Source organism: Drosophila simulans, chromosome 2R (assembly GCF_016746395.2).
Source record: "Drosophila simulans strain w501 chromosome 2R, Prin_Dsim_3.1, whole genome shotgun sequence".
Lineage (NCBI taxonomy): Eukaryota > Metazoa > Arthropoda > Insecta > Diptera > Drosophilidae > Drosophila > Drosophila simulans.
Genome location: NC_052521.2, coordinates 16,413,253 through 16,431,658, shown reverse-complemented (window position 1 = coordinate 16,431,658; position 18,406 = coordinate 16,413,253). Strand labels below are relative to the sequence as shown.

The window sequence follows — 18,406 nt, the reverse complement described above, 5'->3', positions numbered from 1 at the left end:
AACGTATTCCCTTGGTGAGATAAACTTAATGCTATATCAAAGTCGAAATGGTGATTGCCTTCATTTATGCACTTTTTATAGAAGACAAACCGAGCTAGTTCTAATGTAAGAACTTGTATTATTCAGTTAAGAAATGATTGTAGATTGAATTTAGAATTCACAGTCTAAATATCATTATCAATACTTTGAAGACTAGTAATATCTTTCAGTGTATAGGTGGTAGTGCATATGGGTGTAAAGTATGAGAAATGTTGGGGTTAGTGTGGGTCAGCTAGATCTATGTGGGAGGGGTGAGTGCTTTTGTTTTGAGGAGTGGGACACACCGAGAGCCGAGGCTCGAGTCTAAAGGAATACATTAGGTAGGTGGGTGTAGTTACCTTAGCTTCAGCTCCTCATCAATATATTGTAAGAGGCTCCTACAAAAATCAAATACAAAAACAAAGATACGAAAAAAAGGAAAAATAAAATAAACAGAAAATTTCATTGTGTTTAGTTTGACATAAGAAAGAAGTGGAACAAAATACAAAAGTAGGAAAAGTAACAAAGTTAGTTTCGAAAAATTATTCAGCAGACCCAAATAGAAAACTAAAGCTACTTTCAGATCACAGCAAAAGTATTAATAATCTCAAGAACTTGTAAATATCAGAGTGTGTTGTAAACGGGGGTTTGGTTTTGTGTGTGTGTGTGTGCGTGTTAAATTTAAATCATTATCCTTTAAGGCTAGCAGCAAGGACATGCCGCTGGCGGCATGACAAACAGTCCTAACGCCCAATTAAACGCATCAGCTAATTTGCCATGTTCATAATTCTGCCTAATGTCATCTGGCGCAGCCCATTACTCCACTTAAAAAGCAGCCCATAAACGGGATATTAAAAATGTGGCATTCCTTGGCTCATTTTCTACCATCATAATCTTTTTCCTCTGCCGCCTAGGCAATTAATAATTTTCCCTTTTTTGTTTGCGCCCTTCGCCGCAAAAATAAAACAAAACAAAAAAACAAAATAAATTCCTATTATACTTTCTGCTTATGACGGTTTAAATGAAATTAACCATAACGGTCGAGCGGCTCCAAGCAGAAGGAAAGGCGTAAGACGAGCCGCCAGCTTTTGAAAACTTTTCGGGCGCCACAAAGCAAGCGGATGTGGGCGTAGTTCTCGGGGTGGGGCGGGGGCGTGGCACTTAGCCAGAAAGTCGCTTGTAAGTAGCGCTCAGTACATTGAAATTGGCGCAGCCGTTTTTATGGCTTCAATAAAATTGGGCATCAGCATCGAAAGTGGGCTTCTTACGAGGAGCTCCCAAAATGGGGGGAGACCCTTTTGGAGCCGCTATCGCATGCATATAGACAGAGTGACTTGGCTTTGTTGTCTGCGACGCCACTCGAACGGCGGCTGCCGCAAAGTGTTTGCCACATAACTCAAATCGAGCACTTCCAGACTCCCGTTTTCCCAACCCACCCACCATGCCACCATCATCGGCGGAGGGCTTATTAAACGTGCCACTCCCCTTCATCGGCGGAGAACAATGTGTAATCGTTTAAAATGACAAATGGCGCCTCATTCGTCTAGTACACTAAGAAAAAACTTTTCGAAAATTCTATAAAACAGTAAAAATTTAAATAGCTTGTTTCTACATTCAACTAATTAGTTGCAGTGATTTTACTCCATTGATAATCAGGTAAGTTTTGGCCAATTTATGCAGTTCTGAGTTCTACTTTTCTTAGCCAGTATTGTTCTCACTGCACTTGACATATTGAAGCTGCAGTTGCGTGCCAACTCGGCGTATGCTTGATGTGCCATCCATCTATCCTCCGCTTTTCCCGCTCCAGTTAGCTGTTGCGTTAATTGATTTCTTGGAAACTTTTGCCTGCTCCCCAGAACCTGCCACTCACTGCTCGCTGCTCGCAGCTAGTTTCAAGTGCGCTGCCATCTATCTGTAGCTGTAGCCCCAATTTTTCATAGGATTTTTCTTGCAAGTTTCTTGTTTTCCGAGCCACGCTGATCCGGGGAGCTGAAGGCTGCTTATTATTATTATGTTGCAGGATACTTGGCAGGGAGGGCTTTTTTACGCCCCCGACGTAATTACTTCTGGCTGGCAATTAAATAGCCCACAAGTTTGAAGCGCCCGCCTGGGGAATCGTGGAAGCCAGGTTGCAATTATACATCCGAGAATGGAGTAAGGGACTGAGACTGAGAATGGGACTGGTGCTGGGATTCGCCACTCGTCCGTGGAGTGGATGAAAAATGCACAAGTTAGGAATTTTCCGGGGCAGAGACACGTAGCTGCAACTAAGCGCAAGCGTGTGTAGCAGCCATATACACATGAAAATGCAGCAGCATTTCAGCAAAATACGAAAGTAAACACAGCTCCCCAGGAACGTGCAACTAAAAAAAATTGACTGTGCCACAAGCCCAAAGTTTCGAGCAAATTACACAGGGCGCGTGCTGTGGCCTTAAGTTTCCATTTTGGCCAGCATAAAAAGCGCAACATGCAATGCCGTTCGGAATATAGCCCCTTTATTTTGGCTAACCTTAAGGACATGTTCATAATCAGGGTGCCGCTCAATTTCGGTTTTGATCGCTCGGCGCTGGGACTACAAGTACAGAAAGAGAAAAACGTAGAAATGGCTATAGAATTGTTTAACTAATGGCATGGCCAATGGTTCGCCTGATGCATCCACGCGCTGTGTGGGAAAACTTCCATATGGATTTGGGTGATTTTAAAGCTGGTGAATCCACAGACAGCATTTACAAGCTTACAAGTGTAAAGTGTGTGTATGTACATAGTGGAGTGTGTTTGTTTCTGTTTTCTTTGTGTGAGATAGTGTGTGTGAGTGTGTGAACTGAAACCGAAGTACCAAAACTGAAGCGGATCTAACCCGTTTCGCAAGTAAGAAAAACCATAGACAAAACTGTAGCATAGGTCCAGGCAAATCGGAGGAAAAAAGCAGTAGGAAACGGGTTCGTCGGCACTTACATGTCACTGGGTAACGTTTCGGGACTAGAAGATCGCTCATTCCACGTGGAGTTCGTCGTCATGCCTTTGGGGTAGAAAAATATACCGAAATTGAAATAATAATAATAGTATAATAATCATAGATCTTGAGAATCTGTTAGTTACATTGGGAAAATTTATTACAAAGCCTTCCAACGCTTTAAGCACCACGCATACACGTAGTGACGAGGTGCACCGCATAAATCTTTCACACATAAACAACACACTTCTCAAGAGCTATGAAACTATAAACGAATCTTCAAGTTTAAAGCGCGAAATGCAGTAATAAAATTTTATTTCCTGATTTTTGCAGATTTCCCTCATAAGCTCACCTGTTTTTAGTGTGTGATTTTGCGCTGGCACGCCATTGGTGCGTGACGTCATTTTGCTGGCAATGCGTTGTGGCACTCCTGCCACAGACTGAAAAGTGAAAAAAAGACAAAAAATGGTAAAGAAAACTTTATAACTCACACTTCGCGAATGGACCTTCACCATCGTCGTCAATTATTTGGCGACAAAAATTTTCTGGCTGCGATAAAATCTCATAAATCAAAGTCATATTGGGATTTTTGAGCGTGATGCGTTATTTCTTTTTCGCAGCAAAGTAAGCGAGCTAAGTAAAATTTGAATATCTAAGACCAGGGAAACTTATTTGCCACCGGCTGCTAAAAGTTGGCCAAAACATCCAAACAAATTGAAGATTTATGACTTTTAAGGGAGCCATGAAAATGTCTTTAAAATGGACGCCCCTGCTGGTGAAGCGATTAAACTTAAATTCGATTTCGCATTTGCAAGTGTCGTTAAATAAGCTTAGGGACCAACAGTCTAGACAGCTGCATTAGTTTCGACCGACTTTGGTGGCCAATTAATTAGGTCGAGAGCTGGAGGAGCGGAGCACAGCAAAGCCAGAAGCATAAGGCCCCCAAAAGTGTCTAATGGCGCACTAAATCGTTGACCAATCCCGAAACGCAGCAGAGCTGAAGAGTTCTTGGAGTTCTTAGCTTTAGCTTGGTTTTCCCAACTTTACTCTGGCTTTGCCGCTTTGACCCACTAAAAGCGTAAATAAATTACGCAAAAGGTGCCAAGTGGCTGCTGCCATCCCCAGACTTATCTGACCCCATTCCTGCCCAGCACTCACCTCCTCATCGCCATCGAGATAGTAGTAGAACTGCGGATTGGGGCTCTGGTACTTCTGCAGCAGCTCCTTGGCCACCCGCAAGGACATCTCGCACTGGACGAAGGGATGCTGCAGCAGGCGCTCGGCGGTGGGTCGCTTCTTCGGGTTCTTCGTCAGCGCCGTCTTGATGAAGTTGTGGAACGTGGGGCTCCACTTGTCCTTGTTGTTCAGAGTGGGCGGCTTGAAGCCGCTCTTCGACATCAGGAATAGGGCGCGCATCGGGTGCAAATCGAACATCGGCGGTTGCAGCTCAGCCAGTTCTGTTTTTTAGTGGTGGAGAGGAAAATATAAAAGTAGTAGAATGGTCATAAGTGGTTTTCCTAGCAGTACTAACGATTTTCTACCGTCGATAAAAGCAATTGTCAATTGAATTTTGAGTATTTTGAAATTTAGAGTGCATCAAATACGACTTTATTATTTATTTACTATGTAAACTACTTAAATAAAATTTGAAAATTCAGCATAATACATCGTTTTATTATTAAACATAAAATAATCTGCAATAAATTCACTCACCGATTGCGGTTATGCCGCAGGCCCAAATATCACATAGTTGATTATAGCCACCCTTGCGTTCCACGGCTGCCACCTCAGGAGCCATCCAGTAGGGCGTACCTAAAATAATTAAAAAAAATATATATATAAGTTAAAAAACTGATTATATAAAAATCCAGGCTATCGATACCCATATGGTTTTGCTGCCTCAGCTAATTATGCAACATTCACACATTTAATTTCATTGCCGTCGATTATGTTGCTCTCATTTATTCATTGTGCCGTCCAAAGCGCTTTTGTTTAATTTAATTAGTGTTTTTTATGCGACAATGTGAGAATTGTGCAAATAAACAAATTGCTGAATTATGCAGAGCGTGGTAATCAAAGCCGGTTGGGTGGAAATGGCATTTGCGACACATTTTGCTCTTCATTTCGGGCGCACGTTTTATGATCGCAACAAGGAGTGGAGCTAATGCGTCCATTACTCATACGCCATGTTGCAGCCAGGCAACAATTTTGCCGCACCAGCAGCAAGCAGCATAGTAACAGCATCTGCTGGAGTAGTTTCCTTGGATGGATGGCAGCCACGAGAAAATTAATTTTCCTCTCACTTGACAAGTGGATGAGTGGAAGTCGTCGTGGCAGTTAATTGTATTTTCAATTTAATTAAACCACAACGCAGGTGGAAAATCAGGTTTGATGCCGGCTCTTTGATACCTTGGCCAAGTTTAAGTTACGGTTTTCGGTTTCCCCAGGGGAAAACCCCAACGCCCCCTCCTCCAGCATCACCTCGTCATCATCATTGTTTCCGCTCTTGTTTGAGCTTCGATCCGGCAAACTGATGCGGAATCGAAAGGCTGAATTGAAAGCATCGAAGCAATGCGAATTCCCTGAACTGAACTTTCGCATGCATTTTAATTAAAGGCCAACACAAACAAGTGCAAACACACACACACAGCGAAACTGATACAAAAGAACACACACATACACACACAGTGAGGGGAAAGCAATTTTATCCACAAAGTGACAGCAACAACAGCCAGTCAAGTATCATTTTGTTAATTGCTGAAAAAAAGGAGCAAAAAACGGAAAAAAATCGTCCTGGCATTAAAGGAGACAGCTGAATTAAATGTCAAAAAACAAACGGTGGCAGGCTTTTAGGTTTCTGCATCTATTTAATGCCAAGACGCATTTCCGTCAACTCGCGAACTGGGAAGCATTAAGGACATCCCACACACACACACACACGCACATTCGCATATTCATGTTTATGGCATAACTGCGGCTGAATAAGCGAAGTGGGCGGGAAATGGATGGGAAATGGGTGGGCGGTACGGCTCAGGGCCACCGAGGTGGAAGTTTCTGCTCATCGTGTGTTGCCATTGACTTGTTAATGACACTAAACACAAGCGTAAGCACCTTTTTATTGAATAATAAAAGCGCCAGGCTGTCGCCACCACCGTTTTTTTTCTCTTCCCGTTCTATCTTCCTGCCTGTTCCAACTCCTTTTTCAGCTCAGTTGTTTGTTTATCTTGGCTACAAGGACGAAGATTCACTGGGAAAATAAAACATGACTTCTTGGTGCAGAATCAACTCTTCAAGATAATGTTCTGGATAATAAAAGATTGACTACTCACTAGGCTCCAAAAACAAGCACAGAATAAAGGACTCGAGTATTGTGCATTTATTTATGTTTAGCAGAACACTCTAATCCTGTACATTTTTCTCAGTGTGTCGCCTAAAAATATGCAACCTCAAAAAGCTTGAATATCTGCCATTGTAACAATCGATAGAAGCTCAGCAATTGACTTATGTGCATATGCATGGAGTACAAACGATTCGATGTTGACCTCGTCCTCCTGTGCAGACATTGTCGATGGGGGCATTAAGGAGCGTGGTGTGCGTGTGGGTAGGTGTGTACTTATCACCGCATTTGTCACAGCAGTCGCCACAACATCTGAAATGGCAACAACTACATAGACACAATGGCATTGTGGAGCTGGAGTGAAGAGCACTCGGAATGATAACAGTAAGCGGACGTCACATTGTTTGACAGCTTCAGACAAACAGGGGAAGATAGTGGCATGGAGATCCCAAACAATCGACCACCTAACCACCCACCAAAACCCACTCGAATCGCTGTCACTAACACTGCACACTCTGCCACATTGACATGCCACAAAAGATGCACGCTCAGCTCGAAAACGTCATGAAAATGCAGCCAAAAGTGGCAACAAAGAGCCAAAAGGAAACAAAGGATCCTGGCAACCTCAAGGTCGTTAAACTTGGAAGGTTTGAGTTGCCTCCCCCCTTTGGTTCTGTCTGTACGTATGTATGTGTGTGTGTATATAGTGCGTACTTTTTGTTGGCATTTTTCGTTGCACAAATTGCAGTCCATTAATCACATGCACTGCCAACCCAACTGCGGAATTGTCCATTCAAATAAATCTGGAATCAAATTAGCGCTGCGGGAGCTTGCTTTATGGCAGATTTTCGCTTTTACGACGGACAAAAGTCGGCATTAAAAATTAAACTGCTTTGTCGTAGTAGGATAAAATCCAATTTGGCGTAAATGAAATCAAATCAAATGCCGGTTTTTATGATGCCCCTTCTTCAACGCTCTATCTATTCACTGCGAAAGTGTCATGAACTTTAACTTGGTTTAGATTTTATTAGCGCCAGGACTCATGGCTCTTTTCTTAGGCGAACTGAAGGACATGAACTGAGTGAAGTGAGTGAAGAGCCAGCTGTCATAACTTAATTAGCTGGCGAGTGTCAACGGCCCGATGAAGGGTTGTGCGAATTTTAATTAAGTGCAGAGCGAAAGGCATTTCAAATAATTAATTGTGCGCGGACAGTGGGTTGTGGCACTTCTGGGGAGCTTAACTGATGGCCACGCGTAACCGCAAAATCTCATTTGCAAAGTCTTGGAAGTTGAAAGTCCCTGTGATGACGAGCGAAAAAATGTTGGCTCATGCAAATCATCGCTGCTTCGCCTGTTCGTCCTTAGATTGCAAGTTGTCATGACAAACTACACCCCCTTGCAGGCCACCATCCCCATTTTTAAGCCGCACATGGCTTGTGACTGATAAGTTCCTATTTACATTCAAATTGCGTATACGCCACGTTGCCCCGGCATCATCGTCTTAAAGCCCTCGGCAGGCATTTTAAATTAGATAACATGGTGAGGGAAAATACATCAAAAAAGGATTGAGCATACCTTAAACAATTTTGTATTACTATTTCCATAAAGATCTTTATTGAAGTTCCCATCAAGTCTTTCATAGTTGCTATCAAACAATTTTTAATATTTTTTTCGTGTATCTCTTTTAGAAAATATCTTCGCTGGAATTGAGAAAGCAGCTTAACGCTGCTCATTGCAGCAGAAAAGCTGCAGGAAAGCTGAATTCTATTAGTGGCGAAAATACTTAGCTGAAGTGGAAGTAGGGAAAGGTTAAATGCGACTTTGAAGGCTGAACAGCCCACAAAAGATGTGGCCACCGAACTAAGACTCTCGACTCTCCAATTGGGACATTTTTCACAAATTATTTGCTTTTGTGCTTCAGTTTGGGACGTTGACAACAAAGTTGGGCGGAAAACTCCCTCCATTTCTTTTCCCCTCCCAGGATGGCAAACAATGAGCCAGACTGGCCACCTGCTGGTCAGCTACTTTTTGTCCAGTAAGTCTCCCCCAGTCGTTTGCTTCTTGTATATTTTTTTACGTCGCCTGCATTTGAAATATTCTTCAAATTGAATTGTTCCCTTTGGAACCGCCGCCATCGTTTTTTGATTATATTTGAGAATTCCTTGCAGGAGCCATTATAATGCTACTCCTAATTGAATTGCATTCAATTGGAGATTCCATTCAGGGAATGGACCGCATTTCCAAGTGCTTGTGGAATGGAACCACTCGGACGTATACTTGATTTTCCCTGCCGTGTCTAATTTTCATCTTTCCTTCCTGTGTGTTACTTTCTGTTATTTGTGCTTTGTCATTTCTGACAGCTGCTCCATGGGTGAGAAGCGTTTAGAAGCGTTAAACGCAATTGTTGCTCCTGTCAGGACACTCTCCTCGCATTTTTCTGCTTTGATGCTTCGGTTTGCTGGCCACAAAACAGCATTTCATAATGATAAACACTTTGTGTGGCAGGACACCTTGCCCCGCCCATCACTTAAATTCTGACTTTGTCGGAGAAAGTTCTTGATGCCAACTAATATTGCAGATGTCTCTTTTACTAAATGTTGTACTGAACAACAATTTTCCTAATATATTTTTATGTAAAATCGATTGCTCACTCACCTATGAAGCTCTTGCGTTTGTTAATTGTGGCCGTGATCTGCGCTGAAACGCCGAAATCCGCCAGCTTGACATCGCCGTACTCCGTCAACAGGATATTCGCGCCCTTGATGTCCCGGTGCATTTTGCCCATGGAGTGCAGGTACTCGAGTCCCTTGAGAGTCTCTCGGCACATGTACGCGATCTGGACTTCGGTGAGGGGACCGGTCACCTGGTAGATGTCCTGCAGACTGCCACCACCACAAAACTCCATGCAGATCCAGAGTTTATCCCTGCGCAGGTACGAGCCGTAGTAGGCGATGATGTTCGGATGGCGGCAGTCCCTCATCATGATGATCTCCTGCTGGATAATCTGTATATCGTCGGAGGGCTCCAGCTTGATGACCTTGATGGCAGCCAGCTCATTGCTCTGTATTCGTTTCGCCTGCAAGAAATCAGAGAGATTGCCTTGAATCAATACCGATGGTTCTCAAAAAGTCAATGAAAATATGGAGATTATGTGGGGGCATTTTGAGTGCCGCTGGCGGGCTGGAATTTTTGATTGGCTGCACACCTGCAGCATCTGGGGCATCGCCGCTCTGTTCATCTTCATTCATGCAAATATTCCTGCTCGTTTTCAATAAATTTTTAGCGCGCGCTCTTGCACATAAAAATGCATTGTAACCACTTCACAATTTCGCCACCCCCAGCCACCAAACAGGCAATGGTCCATACTATTTGCATAGAACAATCGCCTGCAGGTTGAGTTCTTCCCACCCAAAATCCCTTCTTCCACCCAATTCCATTCCCATTGGCAAAACCATATCATCGTTGGCGTCATCAAGTGGAAATCTGCGAGTGGCTGCAAGGAATATTAAAAGGTTGCCAGGCAAGACGGCTGAGTTAAATCGGTTTTATGTTCCCTCCTCACTGTTGAACAATGAATAATTGTGCAAAAATAATAATAATAATAGCTCGGAAAAACAGAATTATTAAAATAATACCCCAAAATACACAAAGCTACACCTGTAAAGTGTAATTTTAACATGCTGTTGTACAGGAAAACGAAAGAATGAAGGAACAATTTTTCAAAGGTGTGTATCTGAGAATTTAATAGCCCCACATAATGCAGATACAAATTGCAATAGAAGATAAACGTGAAAAGATTGGGTGATTAATCATTTAAGATAAATAAACATTTTCAAGGGAATTTATCGATGTTCTTAAATAAAAGATGATTTAATACAGGATTTTCTGTAAAATTTTAAGGTTTTTAGTGCTGTTCTTCTGATCATTACGCCCAAACGTACTATTTTGGCCAGGAAGTGGCCGCTGTGACCAGTAGATTCCATTTAAGACTGGCTTTTCGCTTCGAAGGCTCGCTGCAATAATTTCGCTACGGTTCGCTTCGTTTGTGTTGAACCAAAGTAGGGGCAAGGGGCAGTAAGGGTGTAGTCCTTGGAGGACTTGAAGTTGAAGCAGCGCACTGACTGAGTAAGAGATACACCCACGCAGGGACAACAATGCATGTGGTATCCACTTTCAGCCCTTCACCTGCCATCCGGCTACCTTTATCCTTGACGTCCGTGTGCCTGTGTACGTGTACACGATTCCACCATTTATCCCTGCGTCATGTACTTTATACGCCCACGCCACTTTCTCCTCCTTTCGCCATCTCCTCCCGCCCACTCTGTGCTTTCTCCGCCTTTCCTCCTCCGCAGAGCTCTTATTTTTATTTTCGTTGCATTTATTATTCAATGCGGTAGCTCCAGCTCACTTGTTTGTCTTCCCCGTGCAAAAGTGTCTGTCTGTGTGTGTGTGTTATTTTTTTGCAATGATATCTTGCTCGACTTAATGAAGATAAAGCGATTTTTATTGCACTGCAGCAGCTTCAATCGAGTTTAGTTTGTTTATTTTTGCTTTGCTTTTTTTCGCAGCTGATTGCTTGTCCTTGCTTTTCTGTACCTCGTTTCCCATTTGCTCGTCCTGCAGGCAGCATTGTTGCATTTTTGATGTTTTTATTGCAATCTGGGCTGGCTTCCAAAATGCTATGCCATACTTTATCGCAGCAGGTCCTCCATATCCTGCCGCCCTCCACCGTCTCTGTCTGTGCGGCATTCCCTCCACTGTCTGATTTTTCCCATTCCAGTTGACAGGCGGCCATCGTCGGCTTTTCTTGTTACTCATCTTGTTTATGGTAAATAAATTATGCGTGATTTTTAGACAAGTTCCCTGCGGCTGCCGGAGCACAAAGATGAAAATGAAATGTGTTGAGGCAGCAGCAGCTAGCTGGAAATGGGGAAAGGGGAGTGGCGGCAAGCTGTCCCGCCCCCCAATCCGTTTCCCCTCTGTCCAACCACTCAGCTGTGGTAAGCATAAAAAGCTGCTGATATGCACAAGCCGAAAAGGGAAAGGAGCTGCTGCTTCTGGGCTTCTGCTTCGATGGCTCGAAAGGAAGCGAGCACAGCACATCCTGCCATCCTGCTATCCAACTATTCTGCCATTCTACCATCCTGCCATTCGTGGAGCCCAAGATGCAGATATGCTGCATCAACAAATTTATAATGAGCTGCGCCAACGTCAACGTCTTCGCCAACATTTTCGCAGGATTTGCCCGGCGCAAAGTGCAGTGCTGCAGCGCTGCAAAAGTCATGGCAAACAAACTTTTAATGACTTATTTCGGGTTCAGTTACAGGAGTCAAGCGGCGATTGATTCCGGCAGCACTTGACGTATTTATTTTAATTAAATTTGCATTAAATCATTGTCCGAGGCTCGTTAAGGAGTCATTTCAATACGGTAATTATTATGGAAATATGCGAAGGGAAGCGCAAATTTGCCCTATAATGTATGCTACACTTTTCACGCAAACCGAGATGTAAGCAATCAATGAGGATCATCAGTGGATGGGTGGCAAGTTGGGTGGTTGCATGGCTACGCCATTTCCTGTGTATGCGTGTGTGTGTGTCCGGCATGTAATCGTTACAATTTCCGACATATGCTCATATGCATGAGCAGGCCAAGCGGACCCAGGAGCAGCATATCCTTCCTCCTGCCTCTTCGCTCCTTCCTTTGCGGCTTTTCGCATTGGGCAAAAAAGGGTTTACTTCTCCACGGCATTCTCCCTTCCGCTTTTCGCCCTACTTTTCACATTATGTCCGTAATGGATATTACGCGTTAAGCCGGAATTTTTCATCCTGCATTGTTTGCTAATTGCATGGGCAGGCGAAAAAGTGTAATGTTTATAAAGAACCCCGAACTCAACATGTCCAGTATTCAGAATCTCATTTTCTTCGCAATTGTGATTACCCTATAATATTATTAAATTAAATAATCTGTTTTCATATTTTTACAGCTTTCACTATTCTTTTTGCATACCCATTTACAATTTACATACCAATCAGGTGTAATAAATAATATGGACCCATAAGCCATTGATTTAATTTGAATTAAATACATGCTTTTATGTCACATCTCTTTATGTGATTTGAATAAAGTAAGATATATTTATGTTTTTATTCAAGAAAAGCATTGAATATTATTTTAAGTACAGAATATTAAATGGTAGAATTATATATAATAAATGGGACTTCGTAGGATTTTCTTTTTTGTTTAAAGGTTTTATTTTTTTTATTTTTCTTATACCCACCATATATGGTCGGTTTTAACTCATTTTGTTTAAAAAGGAATGTTTACTGTGCGCCGTGCAAAAGGTGGGTCATTGGCCACTGGACACGCAGGCTTAATTTCATTTCAGGGCTTTCACGGTGAAATTAATTTAGCGGACCAAAATGAAAAGCGCTTAAAATTGTACAGCTCAAAATTGTGCACGTTTCTGTCGCCGTCCCCCCCTCGACCTCATTCATTTGTTTTGCATTTGACGGAAATAATTTATGATTTAATTCAAGAAAAGGTCGCGCTGCTGCCAGCCCCAAATTGCGATCTTAATTCAATTTGAACGGAAAATTTAAATGCACTTTGTTCTTGCTCACGTACAATTGAAATTGAATTACGTTATTGATCGGCCATCTCAGTTCCCAAATTTCGCACTCCTCCATAAACGAACACTTGATGCCGGACGGAGCACTTGAGAGACTTTTTTCGAGCGACTCAGATAGCTTAAATTAGCCACTCGAGTTTATCGATGAGCTCGCCATTTCCCAGCAATTTTCACGCAATGCCAAGAGCACAATATAAAAAAAATTGGATGGCCCGGGGAATATTTCAAGTGGCTCCGGGGGTCTCTGGGTCATTGCCAAGGGACAACGCTGGCATCTCGTCGAGCGTTTTTCAGTCCACCGGGAAAGGCGAACCACCAGGCGGTACAATAAATGGGCGGGAAATTGAACAAATTTGTCACTCGGCGAGACAATGGGCTAATGGTTCAAGGGCTGACCAAAAAATATGCGGCAATCAATCAATCAAAATGCCCAATCGATATTGGATGAGCATCCGCAGTCTATGTGTGCTTGAAACGATAAGCCAAACTACACAGGAAATAAAGTACTTTATAGGAAAGTTACATAAACAAAAATGATACCTCTGTCCGTCCGTTTGTCTGTCCGTATAAATGTGGAGATCGTTCTGAAGCTACATTCACTAGTTTTTACACTAATGTGCACAAAAAATTAGATTCTGTATTCTGTGCTCACATAAATGCAACAAGATTAACCCATTTTCGGAAATAGATTTGTTGTTGAAGTCTCGACTCTTCATTTACTCGATTTCACACTAACTATGTTCATTTTGCGCATAAATCTGTTTTCACAGAATTCGGTTATTTGTTTCAGGGCCTATCCCAACTGATTCAACATTGCGAGCAATAAAGACGGAATTGTGCAATATTTCCATGCAGCGCACAAAATTCAGTGTTTGTCGGTGGCACGCCCACATCAACGCCTCCGCCCACGCCAAATATAGAACAGTTCCTTTTTTTCCATGCTCTTTTTGTTTCGGTTTCTTTCGCAGCTTATTTGGGAAAAGCTTCTTTCACTGATGTTTTCTGTTTTCCGATTTCGGCTCCCCATTTGCCACATGTACGAGTACTTTTCGCCGCAAATATTTGCCATTTTTCGCTGTCGGTTTTGTCGGTTAATGCGGGCATTATGTCAGCTTTCCAAATTGTTTATTCGCGCATTTGGAATGGAGTGGGCTGTGCTCCAAACCTCCCCTTTAAAAACAACCCACCCACCCCTAGCTGGGTGGCAATGAACCACAAGTTCTTTATGCCGCATTTGAACCCCGCATGAACCTCTGGAATGCATGTGCAAAAAATGCAGCTAAATATGCCTTTGGTTTAATTGCGAGATAATCCACATTCGGACTTCTGTTTAGCATGCCGCCATGAAATATGCAAACTCTTATCGCCGACACTCAATAAACAGTTAAAAACCACGCAGAGCGGAAAATGAAACGAAAATATGCTGGGAAAACGAGGGACCTGATGGGCGGTGGGCGGTGTTTGGTCTCCGCCTGCTGCCATGCGATAATGTGTATAATGAGCGGTACACTTGAACGAGGCGCCAGATAAAAACGAGTTAAATATGACGCAGAAAACCAGACACTGAAAAGAGACAGACGACGCGCGAAAAGGGGAGACAGAAGGTGAGGTCTGCAGACAGACAACAAAGATAAAATTGGAGGCAACCAAATAAAAAAAGGGAAGGGAATGGGGGCAAATGGGGCGACACAGGAACAAAATTGCCAGAGTAGTAATGAGCAAAATGTCCAGTTAACCCCCGTTTAGTCGAGTGCTTTGAACCCTTTGGCTGGGTCATTAGCACCCCCTCTTTTTAGCCCCCCCACACACATGCTTATGTCTCTGCATATCACCCACGTGACTTGGCGTTATTAGATCCATTATTGTTTATGATTTGCATGTGAGCAGCCAACCAAATGGGAAAATGGCGAGCCAACGAGCAGACGCAGCTGCCATATTTATTTTCCACTTAAAGGCTTAGAGACAGGGTTTCTTTTTTCGAGATACAAAAAGGACACATGCACAATAATTCTATTGTTTCATGAGTAATTTTGCCATTCCATTAAATTCTTTTCAAATAAGAAGCACAATTATTTCAAAAAACCCATAAGAATGTGACTATATTATAAGCTTTAAACATTGAACTTTTGCAATTAAAATATGAAAGTAGTACATATTTTTTTTAGTGCATACAGTGGGTCACGTAGAACCAACAATGTTGTTTTTAATGGCGAAATGGCTTTTCACTGCAACGAATTGTAACTGACTCGAACATGAGTTTTCCATTCAGTCACATGCAAGTCCTTCGAACTGTTGTCCTGGTCAGTGGGACAATCTGTGCACCGCCCACCCCTTTCGAAACCCTTGCCCCTTAACCCATGCACGCCCCTGGCTGTGCTCCACTTTGAGCGTCTCTTGATTAACCGTTTCACAGTTATTAATGGCTTCTACAGTCGCAGTCTTTTTTTTGTTTTTTTGTTGCACATCTACAGCTCGTTTACAGTGTGTTTTGTGTTTATGTGTTTATGTGTCACATGCTGTACATCTGCCTTCCTGCTCGTTTTCTCGCTGTCCATCTCACTTCCACACTCGTGCAGCAACAGCAGTTCAAACAACTTTGGTTTGCTCAAAGCGGTTCCCTCATTCTTACACTGCCATTTTGTTGGTATTCACTATGCTGACCCACCGCAAGCGTATGTGCACAGAAAAAAAATTCGCCCACAATGGGATTAAAAAATGTCAAGAGTTAAAAGAAAGCAATTTCGGGAAGAAAATATATATTTACAAGGCACTTTTGTGACAGAACTAAGTCCCTACTGAATTTTACAGCTAGCTCTTTAATATTTGTATTATTTTTCTTGCAGTGCATCTACTTTGTATCTCCGTCAGTTCTCCACCCGCCACGTCCAGCTCGTGCTATTTGCTTTTAATTTCCACCGTTTTCTGCACATCATTCGCGACGACCTCATCGCCGCCATCCATCTCTACCATTCACCATTAGAGCCGGGGCATCTGGGGCCCCATCTTTGAACTGGTGGGCGTCTCAATCTCGTATATTAGGGCTAATATTCCGCTTCGTTTGCCGCTGTCCGAACGGAATGTTTGTTTGGCTCGCGTCGGTCAACAGGTTCAAAATTAGCGCTTTAATTTCATTTCGAGAGCTTTGCTCATAAATTCCAATAAGTGCCCGAGCTGAGGTCTCTCAATGAGTGGGCGAAAGAGGGGCACGAAGACCCTCTTACCCGGTCATCGAGTCTTGGGGCAGGGAAAATGCTAATTGAAAATACAATATCATTTAAATTTAAATTAGTTCTCGAACAAGGTCGAAAATCCGACTCACGAGGGGAGGTAAAACTTTTATAGCCACTCAGGTGAAGGTCAGAAAGGGAAAACCCATCATCATCATCAACATCATCCAATGTTTCTCTGTATCTATTGCACTTGTCATAACACAGGCACATCACGTATACGACGAGTATGCGGTTGCCAGCGAGCAAAACCTTTTTGCCATTTTACGCCCACTTGCACCTGCCGTTAGTTATCAGAATAAAAGTTTATCATTGCCCAGACCGCCCCTACGGGGGCGCCACAAAATTTTTAACGAACTGGTTTATGCATGAGCTACTTTTGTCGTCCAACATTATGCATTGACAACATGTGGGGAGGCGTTGGGTTGTAGGCCGACAACCTTAACCGACATATGCGGAAGGTACACGGGGAAAAATGAATATTAAATCGGTCATCCATTGGGTAGTTATCATATAATACTAAACGCTTGAAGCGCACTTTACTTTCTTCCCTTTACTTAAGCATTAAATGAATGGATTGCCAGAAGAATCGGAATGAATCCGTATTCCTTGCACACAACCAGTAACTGATAATATTATTTATTCATATTATAATATTATTATCTTCATTCTAGGCCAGCATATAACCGCGTCTAAGTTTCGCCCTCATTCCTCACCACTCGAGTGTTTCCGTTTTCGTTTTCTGGTTTTCAAGAGGATTTTTGTGTTTTCTTTGAGTATTTTCTTGAAGGATGTTCACTCACCTTTCAACTCGCTGCATAAATGCATGAGCTTCGTGGGATTCTGCGGATGGGCACGGGTTAGGATGCCCAAAGTGAACCCTTCACCTGCACCTCATTAAGTCAGTCAGCCAAAGTTGTCGCACATTTTGCATTCAGCTAAACTAATTTGCTCTGGTCGAGTGCCACGCCCCCCTGTGTCAACTCTCTAGTGTGACACCTCAAGCACATACACACACACATAAACTCACACCCCTGGGGAGAAAACACAAGAAACTTTACAGGTGACAGTCGACCCGGAAAGGAGAAGAAGAAGCTGCTTGGCCAGGACGATAGTTAAAACAGATTCAAGTGGCTCAGTTTTGTTGCATGAATTAAAGTTTGCCCTTCTCCGCTGCGCCACGCCCCCTTCATCTGGTAAGCTAAGTGTTGCCGGCTTTTAGGCGACGTCCCACCGGATGTCCGTTTCTATAGCGAATTCGTGTAGCGACTGCGAATTAAGCGTTGGGGGCACAGAGAAAGTAGAAATGGAGGTGGGACTCACAGCGAAATGCGACGCAAAATAACACTTTTTTTTTATTTCAGTTGAAAGGGCTTAGAGATGCTCCTCCTCTAGCTTTTTGTAGCATCAACTACCCCCTCCCTGGAAATTCCTATCCATTTCTCTCCTGCTTTACGACCAACTGGTTCGATGGTACAACGTGGCGTATGATTCATTTTTGCATGTGTTTCGATTTTTAAAGGGAGCTATCATGGGGGCGGGGCATTAAAGGGTGGCGAGTACAAATTTCCTTTTTAGCACCAACATTTTTGCTGTCGTTATGGCGCGGGCCATAAAAGAAAAATCGAGCACGCTGGCGTATTTCAAATGGAAGCCAAACGTAAAATGGATGATTAGCTGTGCGAAAATTCATTTGGCCATAAAAAGCGTTCACTGAACTCGGGCAAATGAAATAAAAATGGCTCGAAGAAATCGCATTTGAGAAAAAATTATAATAATACATTAGCTGTTAATGAATTTTAAATTGTAATTGAACATATTTATTAAATTATTCTCATTTGCAGCAGCATACGATTTATACTGTTTAATAGAAAAACATTGTTTGATTTTAAATGCAAAGCTTTCTTTTCGAACAAAAATTAATTACCAATATTGTATTGAGTAAATATGTTATCAATAAATGAAAGCTTACTCTTGTATTAATAGAACAATAGGTTTCAACGGAAACTAACATAAATAGGTAAGGGCATCTTGCGATTTATTAGGCATTTATTAATTTGGTTTAGTTTGTATTATGGGAAATCTAAGGAGCATTAAGGACCCTTGATTCTTGGAACCCATCGACGCAATTTCCTGTTTCAAATCTTAGGGTAAGCCCCAATCCCTAAGCTTTTGGCTCCATTTGGCAGCGTCCAGCTTCAATTAGTCGGCAAATTAGACTACGGCAGGCAAGGGACAAATG

The 18,406-nt window shown here is 42.6% G+C and overlaps 1 protein-coding gene across 4 annotated transcripts in view; it reads right to left on the bottom strand.

Moving 5' to 3' along the window:
- LOC6735223 (mitogen-activated protein kinase kinase kinase kinase 5) overlaps nucleotides 1-18,406 on the bottom strand; it is a 50,918-nt gene that overhangs the window by 5,884 nt on the left and 26,628 nt on the right. For 2 of the 4 annotated variants that reach the window (XM_016168495.3, XM_016168496.3), the window contains exons 3-8: nucleotides 8,964-9,384; nucleotides 4,685-4,783; nucleotides 4,130-4,428; nucleotides 3,324-3,411; nucleotides 2,974-3,037; nucleotides 378-416 (exon numbers count right to left, since the gene is read on the bottom strand). In XM_016168495.3, the coding sequence (XP_016028540.1) occupies nucleotides 378-416; nucleotides 2,974-3,037; nucleotides 3,324-3,411; nucleotides 4,130-4,428; nucleotides 4,685-4,783; nucleotides 8,964-9,384 (1,010 nt within the window). The remainder of the gene's footprint in view (nucleotides 1-377; nucleotides 417-2,973; nucleotides 3,038-3,323; nucleotides 3,412-4,129; nucleotides 4,429-4,684; nucleotides 4,784-8,963; nucleotides 9,385-18,406) is intronic. The other 2 variants (XM_016168498.3, XM_016168497.3) reach the window with 1 other exon arrangement.